Here is a 14,198-nt window from a genome sequence, read left to right as displayed (position 1 = left end):
GCTGTCTGCACCAAAAAAAACTTTTATTTCTTAGAGCTTCTGTTCAGAAAGTAGAGACCCATATTTGATGTACACAGTAAATGAAGACTAGGGCATTGAAATGACAGAAATGCTAATACTGTACAGGCCGCCTCTGCTGTGCAAGGCTAGCAACCAGAAAATAAACTTAAATGTTTTCTTTTTTGTCATTTTGTTTGGCCTTTGTAGCAAAAGAATAAGATCTCTGTAGAAACAAGCAATGTTTTGGATCTGTCATCTCTTCTTTAACCCTCAAAATGTCCTTTGTAGATGTCAACGGAGTAAAACAAAAGAAACCTGAACACAACTTCAGTTGAAAGGATTTAAGTTATAGCAATACGCACACTATCAAGTGTACAATTTGTCAAGGTTCATTTGATTCTAATAAAATACTTTTTTTTTTTTTTTTAAACCCATATACATTTCATATATTTATCTTTTTGGGGTATATGGATCCAAAAATAGACATTTAAATCATAAAGAGAGAATGAGAGGATAGGGGAGAGAAATAAAACTACAAGAGCCACGAATGGTTGTCCTCTGTCCAGAGAGAGAGCGAGAGCGAGAGCGAGAGAGGGAGAGAGCGAGAGCAGTGAGAGAGAGAGAGTGGTGAGAGAGGAAGGGGGTTAGGAGGGGATTGGCCAAGCTATACAGCGCAGTATCACACCCACTTTAGCTCATTACACACGTACAGTCGTGATCAAGGCACAGGGATCTTCTAAAAGTAATTTTTTTTTCAATAAAGTTGTACAAAATAATACATTTTACAGTCTGTACAAGAATAATAGTTCAGCAGTAAAGTAAAGACAGACATACAAAAGAGCAAGGAGTCGGGGAGGAAGGAGGAAAGGAGTCGGAATGACAGAGGGAAGAATGCCAGGAAGGTGAAAGCAAGCTGACCACATGAGTAAAAAAAAAAAATTAGTGTCCCGTTTGTTGTTGTCATCTTCTTTTTTATATTCCAGGATTGTTATATTCTATTTCCTCTTAAAACAAATGAGCATTGCCAGTAAGGTAAAAGTGCATGTGAAAAGGTGATTGGGAGAAGGGAGAGTGAAAGAGAAAATGAGAGAGGGGGAGAAATGTGAAAATGGAGAGTGAGTAAAATTGTAAGAAGAAAAGGGGTGAAAAAAGGGAGAGTAAAGATAAAGAAAAGAGCGCACAGGGCACAATGGCACAAAAGTCTACACAGACATAAACAGCTGTGGAGACAGTATAACAGGGTCAATCATGACAAGATGAGAGTTTTCTTTAACTTATATGGTACTGTACTGTGGAAGGATGCTTTGTGTCCTCCATTAGTTAAGTGCCATAAAAGTTTGCATTTTTTTGTTTCCTTTTGTTTTAAATTCAATATATCCTCATCACGTTTTGCTCCACTACCAACAAGGCAATGTCCAGTGGCAAAACAGTTCTGTGGAGAAGTCCAGGGACTGTCATCGTCGTCCCTGTAAAACGTGTCTAGAGTCCATCAGACAAATTCACATCGGAGTTGGCTCTGTACTGTTTTTGCGAACCCCTGCCCCCCCGTGCGGCCTGACTGATCCCGACACGCCCCTGGTTCGTTTAGTTTGTGGTAACGCTGCTCCTTGGGGCTCGGCTGCACAGTCAGTCACTCAGTCTGTTTAATCTCAAAGCACTGTCAGCTGACAGCTCAACGAACCTGCTGCTCGTCGGTAGATCAGTACGTTTCCGGATGCACCCGGTTGTGCAGTCCAGTAAAAAGCAGGTGTGATATGTTTCTGTGTGCAAGCAGATACTGTGGTTGGGTTTATGGATCTGTGTAAATGGTAGGAAGGATTGGTGTACATGGTTTGAGTCAAGTCCTGAGCACAGTGCTTGTTTTCTTTGTTAGATACAGTGTTAAGCTGATCTGTTATGACATGTTTAGTCTTTATTTGCAGTAATTCGACAGTTATATCTTTCCTACTGAAGTAGTAGCTCTCTCAGTTTCATCCCGGCCTCAACAAAAGCAAAAGTCTCACAATCTCAACTGCAGCTCAACACCCCCTTCCCACAAAGGTGAAGATAACGTGTATGGGGACTATATATGATGTTAAGAGGTAAGGAGCTCGGAGTATGGCTGAAGGTGGAGGTCAGAGTACATTTATGTGTTAGCCCCTCAAACATTTTCATCAAATTAGCTCAATTTACTGCAGGTAGCAAGTTTGCATCAGGGGAAGTTCTGGGTTCAGGTTGTGTTTACTGTAAGTCTGCGTGCGTGCGCGTGTGTGTGTGTGCGTGTGCGTGTGTAATGGCCTCCGTTCTTCACAAGAGCTCACACACTTCAGTGGAAGAGGGGAGTTCAGAGACTCAAGGTTCAGGGTTTTTCATAGTCCGATGTGTTTTTGGCCATACACCTTTCTTCTATCACAACAGCTCGTACTGCCGCAGGTGCATCCGCTGGATGATATCTCGACAGTCGTTGAAGACGCGGCGGATATTTTCCGTGTCGACGGCGCAGGTGAAGTGGGGGTAACAGTAGTGTCTTCCGTCCCCACTTGCTGTGCTGATCCTCTATAGATGGAGAAAGAAAGGTGAAAAGGTATTTCAGGACATATATTACAAACCAATATAGTTGCCGATTGACTGTTGAAGGTATCTCTAGCAGCACAAAGTGTCTCCAATTTTCATTTACAACTGAGAGCCGATCTAAAGCAGACACATACAGTGCACAAACGCATTCTTGGTCATGCCATATTTAGCTAATTAAATTATTCAATATTTCTTTTAAATGTCAACAAATACCATGAAAAGACCAAAACCAACATGTGTAACTCCGTCCCTCAATACTTTCAAACTTTCCTACCCTTTCTTTGGCACTCAGACCCAAGCCTATTGGTTCCTACTGAAGAAACTAAAAAATACAGGAGGTAGAGCGGGTTGCCTATTAATACAAAGATCGGCAGTTCAATCCCCGACTCCTCCAGGAGCCTTCGGCAAGATACTGAACCTCGAATTGCCCCTGGTGGCTGTTCCACCAGTGTATGGATGTGTGTGAATGGTGAATGCGATGTAGTATAACAGTGCTTTGAGTGGTCGCAAAGATAGCGACAGGTCGCCATGGTAGCGACTTGTCAATCACAAGGTAGTCCGCCCTAAAGCACACCCTCCTTTATTGTCTTATCTTCCTCTAAATAGGACTTTGTTATATATGATGTCATTTATTAATGAAATGCACATTATGCTTTAGTGACATCTAGTGGTGAGGGTTGCGAATTGCAACCAGTGGCTCACAATGCATTCTTGTGCTCCTCGGATAGTCCCATTTCCCGAGTTGTAAAGTCGTTCTTCCGACTTCAGTGTGTGTTCATGTGCTCTTAAGTCGGATTGTGGAATCAACATGGATGCTGCTACAAAGATGTGTTGGATTAGCATTATCACAGCGTATAAACAACACGCAGACATCTAGTTCACTCTACATTGGCCAGCAAACTAACCGTTATAACCATATTACAAATTACATGTTTGCACTTGATTTTGCACGAATCAAAGTTCTATATACTTCTTTATGTCCCAATACACTTTATTTCTCTTTTTGCAATAACGATTTAAGGAGGAAAAAATATTCAGATTATTCGGACACCACATGAATGCACCGCTCACCCCTCCCTTTCCAAGCACGCAGGTCGGCTCCTGTGCTAAATAATAAGTGTGGTCCTCCATTTGTCCAAATTTCTCTTCTTTTCTTACTTCTAATAAACCAATGGACGACTACTACTAACGTTACTTGTTCTTCTTTATATGTATTAAACCAAGTGACGAAACCCACTCTGTAGAGCCGTTTGTCCATTTGGGCTACTGTAGAAACATGGCAACGCAACATGCCGACATCCATGCAAGAGGATCCGCGGATTATGTAGATAGAAATGGCTCATTCTAAGGTAAGAGAACATAATGGTTCATTATGTAAGGTCTTTATACATAACTGAAAACATAGTTAGTTATATTATTTGCATTTCTGTCAATATATCGTCCTAAATATTACACACAGACATGTTGGACCCCCTGTTGTCTTCAGAACTGCCTTAATTCTTCGTGGCATACTTTCAACAAGGAGGAAACGTTCCTCAGAGACCAGTTTGAGATGATTTGAGCTATGTGACATGGTGCATTATCCTGCTGGAAGTAGCCATCAGAGGATGGGTGCAATGGATGTGGTCATATGAGGGATGGACATGGTCAGCAACAATATGCAGGTCACGTTTAAACGATGCTCAGTTGGTACTATGGGGCCCCAAAGTGTGCCAAGAACATATTCCCCACACCATTACACCACCAGGATGGATCCATGCTTTCATGCTGTTTCCGCCACATTCTGACACTACCATCTGAATGTCACAGCTGAAATCGAGACTTGTCAGACCAGGCAGCGTTTTTCCAATCTACTATTTTCCAATTTTGGTGAGCCTGTGTGAATTGTAGCCTCTGTTGCTGTTCTTAGCAGACAGGAATGACACCCATTGTGGTCTTCCAGTGTTTCCCCTATATGCATTCAGGAGCAGCGTTTTTGGATAACAAACAATATATCAGACAATACTTGTTAAGAGGAAACTGTTCATCATTGGTTTTGGTCTTATCATGGGATTTGTTAACAATAACAACAAAATAGACTTACCAGAATTGCCCTTTCAAGTTTTGCACAACATAAAGGCACAAAAGCATACCTATGGAAATGCACTTACCAGGAATTCATCTCTTATGAAGTACTTTGCCCTTGTAACACGTGGATCTTCTCCTGGCTCCGGTGTCGCTAGAAGAGGAGAGAGAGGCAAATGAGAACAATTTTCTCTTGACATGAAATCTCTCAGGAGGGGACAATTCAACCATGAATGGATCATATAAACACCAGGATGGAAACTGGCATTTTTGGGGGGATTTATTAGTAAGCAGGTATACATTATGATGCGAGTAGTAATGTAACAAGTTAAAAAAGTAAATTCACTTCATTGTGATCAAGTGTGTGTGAATAGAACAACCTCACAGGTGTGTATTAAGGATGACCTCTTGTGGTCAATGAAACTAAATGCAATGTTTTTTTGGAGTAATTACACGGCAACAGCTTGAGTGAGTATTTGCACAGCTGTTTTAATGAAAATCTTACATACATTTCTGAAATTACAGAAATATCACTGTGTCTTGGCATATGGACACACAAGAATGCATGTGCATGCTCAGTTAACTTTTACAGTGACAAGTAAGGAAAATTTAAAAACTGGGACATATTTGGCACAGGTGGAGGAAAACTGGGACATCTTGGTATTTTTCTGAGACCAGATTCCAGCTGGGACAATTTAAGGCATCTGGTCACCCAACTTTACAAACAATCAATAGATTATTTCCTGAAAGTTTCTAATAGAGATATTTACTAGCTGAAAAAGGCAGTATTGCTACTAATTTCCCAACTACATTCACATCTTCCTGTCTTAATGGCTTACTGAGGTCAAAACTGCCTGTATGTAGATAAAACTGTATTACAAGTGCTCACCATCATCAGGTGTGGTGTAGCGAGCAAATTCAGGAAAGTATTCCTCAATTTTGGACTTCCCTGCCAGCACCTTCTCGGCTAGCAGGTCCTGTTTATTTAGGAACAAGATGACAGAAATGGTCCGCAGCCACCTGAAGAGAACAAAACAGTAAGAATCAACATCTAAATCAAACTGTGTCGAAGCATCAAGAGAGACAAGAAGAAACCCCTGCTTGGAGATGGTCAAATACATACAGAAAAAACACAAGTTCAGTGGGTGTCAGCTCTATCAGAATATGACATCAAAAGTATAGATACTTATTATTCTAACATGTGTGCATGGATCCCCAACTGAAAAACAGTTCAGAAATGTCCACAATTGAAACCTACAATACAAAGAATCGAGTAAATTCTGACTGTCTGGGTTCAGTACTATAACGAATACATTTAAATTTGGGTATTAAACTCAGTGAACGCCATGTCTGCTGTAATTTGAGAAACTGGCCAAATCTCAATGTCCCTCCCTAACCCTAAGCCCTGAACCCTCACAGACTTAACTGATGTCACCTGGTAAGTGATTGAGGGCAAGAAGCTGCAAGGACTCAAAATGCTATAAATAAGAATGAGACAGCACTTTGCGACATTATTACGCTACCTTGGCAATTTTATGTATTTTCCTTTCTTCTTGCCTAAGGCACTTAAAGGGGCTATATGTTGTTTTTCAAAAAATCACTGATTAATAAATCAAATTTTTACTGCCTTATTGTCAATGGGCTGTAGCCTCACTTAGAAATGAAGCAAACGTCTGTTTTCTCTGTTGCTCTGAACAGCCACTATTCTGCTTTTAATGTGAAGGCACTGGGTCGGGATGTGGCACTGGGTCGGGATGTGGCCCTGCGCGCGCCCTCGAGCCTCTCTCTGACTACAGCAACAACACTGTGGCTAACGACATGCAGTCCACTAACACCATAAAACCGGCTCCCAGCACAACACAGACTCCAACATAAACTCCACTTAAGGATAAAAACAACAACAAAGGTTTATGTGCTAAAGCCTGTCAGGCCAAAGAGATTCAGATGATGTCGGTGAAAACGGTCAATATCAGAAAGGCTGGAGAAACACGGAGAGAGTCATGTTAGCTCGCTTCCTAATGCCAAGCAGTTGCTAATGCTATTCGGTACATTGCTTTATAATATGTAACGTTATGGCTTTCCACATTACTTCACCAGCTAACACGACCCACATTACTATCCTGTGTACCACCAGTGTTGTCAAAGTGTTGATTTTAGACTGCAAGAAAGTATGTAATGCTACACAACAAATGTTGAGCAATTTCTTTACTAGCCTAATGTTATAGTGATGTCAGGCAGTGAAACCTGCTGCGGTTTGCTTTGTGACATTCAAGTTAGATTTATTGTCCTTTACTGATAATCAGGTACACAGCTTCTCCACCTCTCAGTCGCTGTAACTAACGTGACCCATACAATATAACGTTGCAGTAACAGAGCCTGAAAATGAGAAAAGCAATGGGTCGGCATGCCGGTGTTCCTGCGTTTAATACAGGATGTCTGTATGAAAGCGGTTGTGTTTCGGATCATGCTCGCTCAGGACTTCAAGCGAGCATGCGTATAAGCACACGACTTGTAGCAATCTTAAAACTGCACCGCTAGAGGCAGCTGAAAACTCCATAATGCCCCTTTAAGGGATGACTGCCTGATTTATACATCTTGCAAGCTCTTGTCCTACAGAGTGGATGAGAGGTAATTGTCAATAATGACTTGTCAATAATCAATGTAGTATTGTTGGTCTAAACAGCATCTTTAAGCAAAAACTAAAATAAACTGTTGAATAAACTAGGTGTGTAATAAGGTGATTGTATTCCTCTGATTTCATGCGTTCTATGTAGCCTACCATCTTAAATCCATGTAAACCTTATTTTTCCCCAAACCATGTTAACATCAGGGTTGGTCGCTCCTTCCATGCTTGTTTGTTTACCGTTCTTCTTCTTTCTTTATTTATAAGGCGTGCTTGACGTGTTTTTTCTCTCTCGCTTCCTGGCTCCCCCCGGTAACCCCCGTGTTTCACTAGGGACAGTTCCTTCAGGCAAAGTCAGAAGTGTGGATTTATCGAAGTCTGTGCTTGGACCCATCCTCTTCATCATCTACATGCTAACCTGCATGGTCAGGATATCTGCCAACATGGTCTCAGCTTCCACTCCTTTAACAAATTTAGTCAAACTAAACAAGAAAAAAAAAAAACTTCCAGAAGGATGGAGACCTCATCCTAGATGTTGACGGGTGCTCCATCTGCCCATCCTCTGAGGTATGCAACCTTGGTGTCATCCTGGACCCCACATTCTCTTTCCAGCCTCATATCAAATCTATCACCGTCTTTTTTCCCCCATCTCAAAAACATCTCTAGACTCCGGCCATCACTCTCCGACTCTGTGGCAGAAACCCTCATACATATCTTCTCGTTTGGACTACTGCAATGGAGTCCTGTTTCAGGTCCCCAGCAAAACCCTGGACAGGCTCCAGTATGTCCAAAACTCACCCGCAGCAAGACCTGGCAGCACATCACCCCACCCCTCATTCACCTTCACCGGCTCCCAATCAAGTCGTACATCAACTACAAAATCCTCCTCACCTACAAATCCCTCCATGCCCTTGCCCCACAGTACCGCTCTGACCTTCTCCATCCATACACCCCACCCCATAACCTCCAGCCCTCGGAAGCTGGCCTGCTCTCCATTCCCCACATCAGCCCTCCCTGCAGATATAACGCTTTATCCCCGGACATGTTTTAAAAAACTCCTCAAACACCATCTGTTCACCACTGCCTGGAAACTCCCTTAGGGATGATTATCCAGTAGTTTTTCTGAAAGTATTTGTTGTTGTGTCATGCATATTTAATTTAATAAAATGTCCTTGGGTTTCATGAAAGGCGCTATATAAATGTAATTTATTATTATCATTATTATTATTAAGTTCGAGACTGAGAGTGGGCATTAAGATTGGGTCACTAGGCCAAAGATCATTCAAGACCATTACACAACTTTTGTGTTTTTGCGTAATGTACGACCCGGACTGGTATTATGCTTTGTTTGTTGCTAAGGAACCCCCACACTTTGTTATGCAATCATTCACGGGAAAAAGCAGCCTGTTTCCCAGCCTGTGCACTGTACTTTATTGATAACCATAATCTGTCTACAGTGACCCCCCCTTTCAGAAATGAAGATTCTGAGAAGGCTTTCCAGTTTTCGATCTACAGATAAGAGTGTCTTGTCATTGTGGAACTGGAAATCCATGTAAACACACTTTTACAACATGCTGACTGAAACCGCATCCGTCTCTCTTCACCTGTTGTTCCAGATGTTTTTAAAGAGGTTGAGGGCTTCCTGTAAACGGTTGGTCTGATTGTCCTCTCTGATCACCATGTTGTAACTGCTACTGGCCACCACAAAGATGATGGCCGTTACATCTGAGGACAAGAGTGTGACAGAGATGGAGAGATAAATGAGACTCAGAGAGAGAGAGAGAAAAAAAGAGATATGAGCCGAGTGGCTTAAGAGGAAGCGGAAAAAAACCCAGAAGTTACCGTTAAAGCACTGAATCCATTTTCGGCGTTCGTCTCTTTGACCGCCAACATCGAACATACTGTGTAAAACAAGAAAGAGACTTTTAACACGCTATCTTGTGGAGAAACTGTTCATCTGAGATTCTCTAAGCTGGTCAACGTGTTGCTATCATGAGTCATAGCACATGTTTAATACTGAACTAAGACCTACGACCCAAATCACAGCCATGCTGTTATTCAGTACAGCAGCACTCCCTCTTCTTGTCTTTATATTTTTACTCACTGGAAATTAACTTTGTCCACTTGGAATCTTGTTTCGAAGATTCCTGAAGTCAATACTCTGCACCGCAGCAAATCCTAGTAAAAATAACAGAAATTGTAACAAAAAGGTTTCCAAGATCATAAAGATATTCTACAGAATTCATTACATTGCAAATCTGGAGCAAGCTTCACACTCTACAAACTGCATCTGTGTCCTGGACTTGCTTTCTAGATCATGGTGAAAAACTTGCATAGAGCAATTTGGGTATATATAAGATTTATCTTAGATGGTTTGGAAAATGATGTAAATTCAGTTTTAAGAAGCTTTGGTGCTCTACTCCAGGTCAAATTTCAACTAAAAACAAATGCACTAGATAGATCAAGATCCAACTCAAACACCTCTTCCTTCTTACTACGGGTCATTAGTAGGGGTGTGACGAGACACTTAACCCACAAGACAAGAGGATATTCGAGATTGGGTTCATGAGATCGAGATGAAGCTGGATTTTAACACTATTTTTAAGAAATCTTTAATGCTGAATTATATGAAAATTTTGAGTATTAAACACTTTAATCCCTGCATTCTGATGAAATTTTCTGCACCATTTGATGGTGATTTTTTTAAGATTTATGTACAGAAACACAAAATTTAAGTGGCAGGTGATAATTCAAAATCTATAGCCTAACTGTAACAGAACATAAGTCAGTGCAGCTCTCAGGCATTCCGTGCTGGTTTGAGATCTGTTTCTCCTGTAGATCAACTTTTCTCTTGTAATATCATCCCTGCTGAGTCACGATTTAGTCTTCCCTCCGCTTCTGTGTCTTTGTTTTGGGAATTTTCACTGCGTGAGAGAATTAATGTGTGGCTTGACTGACAGCATGTGAAAACAGCTTTTTACCTGATGAGATATCTCATCACACCCCTAGTCATTAGGCATGACAGTAATCGACTGCTGATTAATATGTGATATAGACCATACTTTCCAACCCACTTTCTCTTGAAATATCTCTATAGAAAAGTAAATACACGTTTAATTAAGTGTGGTTAATATTAACTTTGTGATGGCTGAGAGTCACTCACCTGATCTGTTGGAGTGTAGTCAGTCTGTTTCACAATGTCGATCTTGTCTAGAAAGCTGGAGAAAGGAGGGGGGAAAAAATGACAAGTAAGAAAACCATTATGGGGATAATATTACAGATAGTGGCTTAGCTGTTGAATACAATAAGAATTTTTAAAAACAAGAAAGAACAGTTGGAACTCCAAACATGACATGCAATTTTCTGCATCATCAGTTTCGACACCAACAACATTTAAAAAGCACCGTGTGTTTATGTAAAAAGTTCAATAAAAACATTCATGCATAACACATCTATCTGCTTGATTATCATATGAAGTACAGCAGTTGATTTCCCTCATAGGTTCTACATGGCATGGAAAGGCCTTTAACACAAAAGTTTGACAATGTGACTGACACTCCCCATTAAAATCAACATAAATTATACTGTTTTGCTTGGCAGGAGACCTTCAAGCTCATTCAATAGCCACGGAAAACACTAAAGGGCCCAGTATGTCAAAATGCATCAGTACGTGTGCCAAACGGGAATAAATATACCTAGAAGTGATTGGGACAACAACAACAAAAAAGCAGAGGTTATCCGGGTTAAAAATCCCAAAGTATTGCTCATTTCAAGTTTCAGGTTGTTTATGCACAAGAAGAAAATAAGCTCTCCTCCACAAGCAAACCCAGAGAGCTCATTCATTTAATGCTGTATTTATTACTGATGGAACAGTTTTATTGATATGTAGTAAAAGTGTGAGACAGTGGGCCAAATCTCCTGGAAAAGACTAAATATCATCATCAACACCGCCACCACTTCAGATGATCTATAAATACAAAATGCAAATGAGCAGAAATCTTTTTATATCATATTATAAAGACATGGACTATACAAAGCTGGTGAATTGGCAAACTATGATTTGATTAGTTCACAACAAAGTTTGAAAAACCCTAGACATGACTGAAACATTGAAGTTATCAAAAACAGCCATACAAAATTATCAACTGAGGAATAAATTCCTTCGGAACTAGGTTTTCTCAACCGTAGTACTTCCGTATTCCTATGCGTAGGTGCAACTTGGCTGCGCGCTGTATAAAGGAAATGGCTGTCTGATGGCAAGGCGATCCGCTGAAACTAAATATAGCGTACACTTGAACTGATATTGATTTTTTTCGGTGGGCCTTCTTTTAGGTGGCTAAATAACATTTTGCTGCTGACCCTGTCCACAGAAGTGCATTGATTAGCTTCCAAACTGATACAATTCTCTGCTTCTCCAAAGTGGGGACGCCTCGACCGCCATCTACTGCAGGTAATGCACGGACTACAGATAATCATATCCCAAACTATCCCTTCCTTTGTTGTGCTGTTCAGCTTGTGTGATTTCTTTGTTCCCAACATTATCTGTAAATGTTGCTGTTTTGCAAGGTATCATAAACCTGTAGCAATAAGCAGTTATAATAATCATAAAGATCCCAAACAGAAAGGTCTAAATCAGAAACCGATGCAGCCAATTATGATGTGCCGATGTATTGCAATTACCCGCAGAAGACACCTTCGCCTCATTGAAATGAGTCGGCAGGTGATTCTGATGATTTGTGAAAAGCAGTACAGAGCTAAGCCTAAAAATGGCGGTTGATCCATAATAGTTTGGGCTGAAATTGTACAAGGTGTGTTTGATTTGGCCTCAGTGCAAAGTATGCTGTTATGCAATACCAAGGGCTGAGGGGAAGTGGAACTACAAATAAAACTCATCTTAAATCTCTTTAAGCATGACAGGTGAACTAGGTAACAGGAAAAGGAAATTAGCACAACAGTAAGAGGATCTAAGGGTTTATTTGCCAAAAATCTGTATATTCCTGAGAAACAAAGTGAAACTAAAGGAAAGAGATAGATAGAGGGACGTCTACAGGGTTCACATGCCCAGAGAGAGAAAAGGAGATTGAGTGCATGTGAGCGTGAACATAAAAGAGGGGAAGAAACGGAAGGAGAGGAGGACAGAGACATAGAATGAAAGCATAGTGGCGTCTGTCTGACATTACAGAGCAGATTTCAAAAATAGCTCCCCAGCGCCCTGGCCTCCAGCACGGTTACCATGGAGACCCAACCACAGGCGCTATTAATAGTCTATCAGCTCCCATTCTAGTGCGACTGGAGTAGCTCCAGAAAGAAGACAGCCCGATGGAGAACTGAGACAAGGAAGACAGGGGAGGAAAAAGAAAGCAAGAGCAGGATGAGCTTGTGATTTAGTGCTGGCTGTGTGAGTGAGAAGAGGGAGGGAAGAAAAGACTGGACTGTACCATCTCAACCACTTGAGGGAGAAACAGCGTGAAGAGTTTCTCCACATGTAAACTTCTAAAAGAGCTACCTAAAGTGCTAAATGAAATGACTGTAATATGCACCAAGAGTAATGAAAAGCAGTTAAGGCTACAAACTCGTAGTCCACAGCTGTGCAGCGAAGGTAAGCCCTCCCAAACATCACCCCTTCTCCTCCTTTGAACATCCTGTGATCTGTAGATGACTCAGCCTCGGCCATGTTTGCTCCCAAACACTGCAAACTGCTGCTGTTACATGAAAACTATTTCACTGTAATTTTTCTCTCCTGTGTTTTTACCCGCTTTTCCTTTGCTTTGGGAAGGAAAACAATCAACTCTGAGCTGCTGAAAACAAATTTAACATGCACTTGTGCAAAAAAAAAAAAAAAAAAAAAAAACCCCAACATATGTGTCATTTAGATGTTTAAGGAAAAAGAGGCAGAGGGGCTCATATAAAGTCAAAGTCTTGACAGAGACAGGTGGCAGAGTTGGGCCTAGATAATCCCAGGGCACAACATACTGCCAACTGCACATATTTCAAACTGCATCAGACATAATGAGTGATGATAATAATTGAGTATGAGATGTTGAGCATGTACAATAATAAAGAGTTTAGTGTCTTAACACTGAACAGCAGTCTGAGATTTGCAAATGTTTGAGATCATTGCCAGTGACACTTGTGTTGCCTCAACAGCTTTATAAACAGGCAGAACCAGTCAGCTCAGCTTTGAGAATTTGCTGATTGACTGCAAACTGATGTGGAGCGAAATATTGGTTGGACAAGCACAGATGTTGCTAATGTTGGGCCTCATCTGTGCATTGACTTAATATGTGTCTGACCTGAATCAATTTTCACCGTGCTCCAGTGTAAAACGTAATAACATTTGCTAGGTACACATGGAGGCTCAAGTCATATCTCTGCAGTTACGTAATGGGCACAAAGCTTGTGGCGATATCCTACAGCTGCCACTAGATGTTACTGAAGAGCCAAATCCTATAGCAGCTTTATGATTGTACATGTATATTTCTAAGAATTTGTCTAATAAGATACATGACACATTACTGTAAAGCTGCCTTAAGTTTACATCGGGCTTGTTTGTGCTTTTCCATTCAATCTGTAGAATGACTTCTCCTTTCAATAAAGGCAAGAGAGAAGAATGACACAGGAATAAACAAATAACAGCAATAACAAATAGCACAGAGAGGGTAAAAATTGCTATACGGCAGTGTTTTATACTGGAGGCACACGACCTTGCCTGAAATTAAGAGTGCCTACACTGATGTCACAAGAAATTCTTACATTTTATGAAATATAATATTGGGCTTATTAGGCTTCAGGGAAACTGAGCAGTGGTGCTACATCACATCAGCATCATAAATGAGGCGATTATTTAAATCATTATCTAGTAACTACATTGACCGATGACGATGACATGCGTCTGAATCTGCCCGATTCATCTTAATAAGTGACCGATTTTGATCGCTTCACAGTAATTAATCAGAGC

The 14,198-nt window shown here is 40.9% G+C and overlaps 1 protein-coding gene across 2 annotated transcripts in view; it reads right to left on the bottom strand.

Annotated features, from left to right (window-relative positions):
- Nucleotides 1–14,198, bottom strand: part of gnas (GNAS complex locus) — a 43,787-nt gene continuing 29,589 nt past the window's right edge. The window contains exons 6-12 of one of the 2 annotated variants that reach the window (XM_038722956.1): nt 10,404–10,458; nt 9,345–9,418; nt 9,083–9,141; nt 8,845–8,965; nt 5,507–5,637; nt 4,704–4,771; nt 1–2,535 (exon numbers count right to left, since the gene is read on the bottom strand). In XM_038722956.1, the coding sequence (XP_038578884.1) occupies nt 2,389–2,535; nt 4,704–4,771; nt 5,507–5,637; nt 8,845–8,965; nt 9,083–9,141; nt 9,345–9,418; nt 10,404–10,458 (655 nt within the window). In that variant the 3' untranslated portion in view covers nt 1–2,388. The remainder of the gene's footprint in view (nt 2,536–4,703; nt 4,772–5,506; nt 5,638–8,844; nt 8,966–9,082; nt 9,142–9,344; nt 9,419–10,403; nt 10,459–14,198) is intronic. The other variant, XM_038722957.1, reaches the window with a different exon arrangement.

Source organism: Micropterus salmoides, unplaced genomic scaffold (assembly GCF_014851395.1).
Source record: "Micropterus salmoides isolate LMB-PRFRI ecotype aquatic unplaced genomic scaffold, ASM1485139v1 Ms_hic_scaffold_16, whole genome shotgun sequence".
Taxonomy (NCBI): domain Eukaryota; kingdom Metazoa; phylum Chordata; class Actinopteri; order Centrarchiformes; family Centrarchidae; genus Micropterus; species Micropterus salmoides.
Note: the sequence above shows the minus strand (reverse complement) of the source record. Positions and strands in the feature narration are given on the sequence as shown.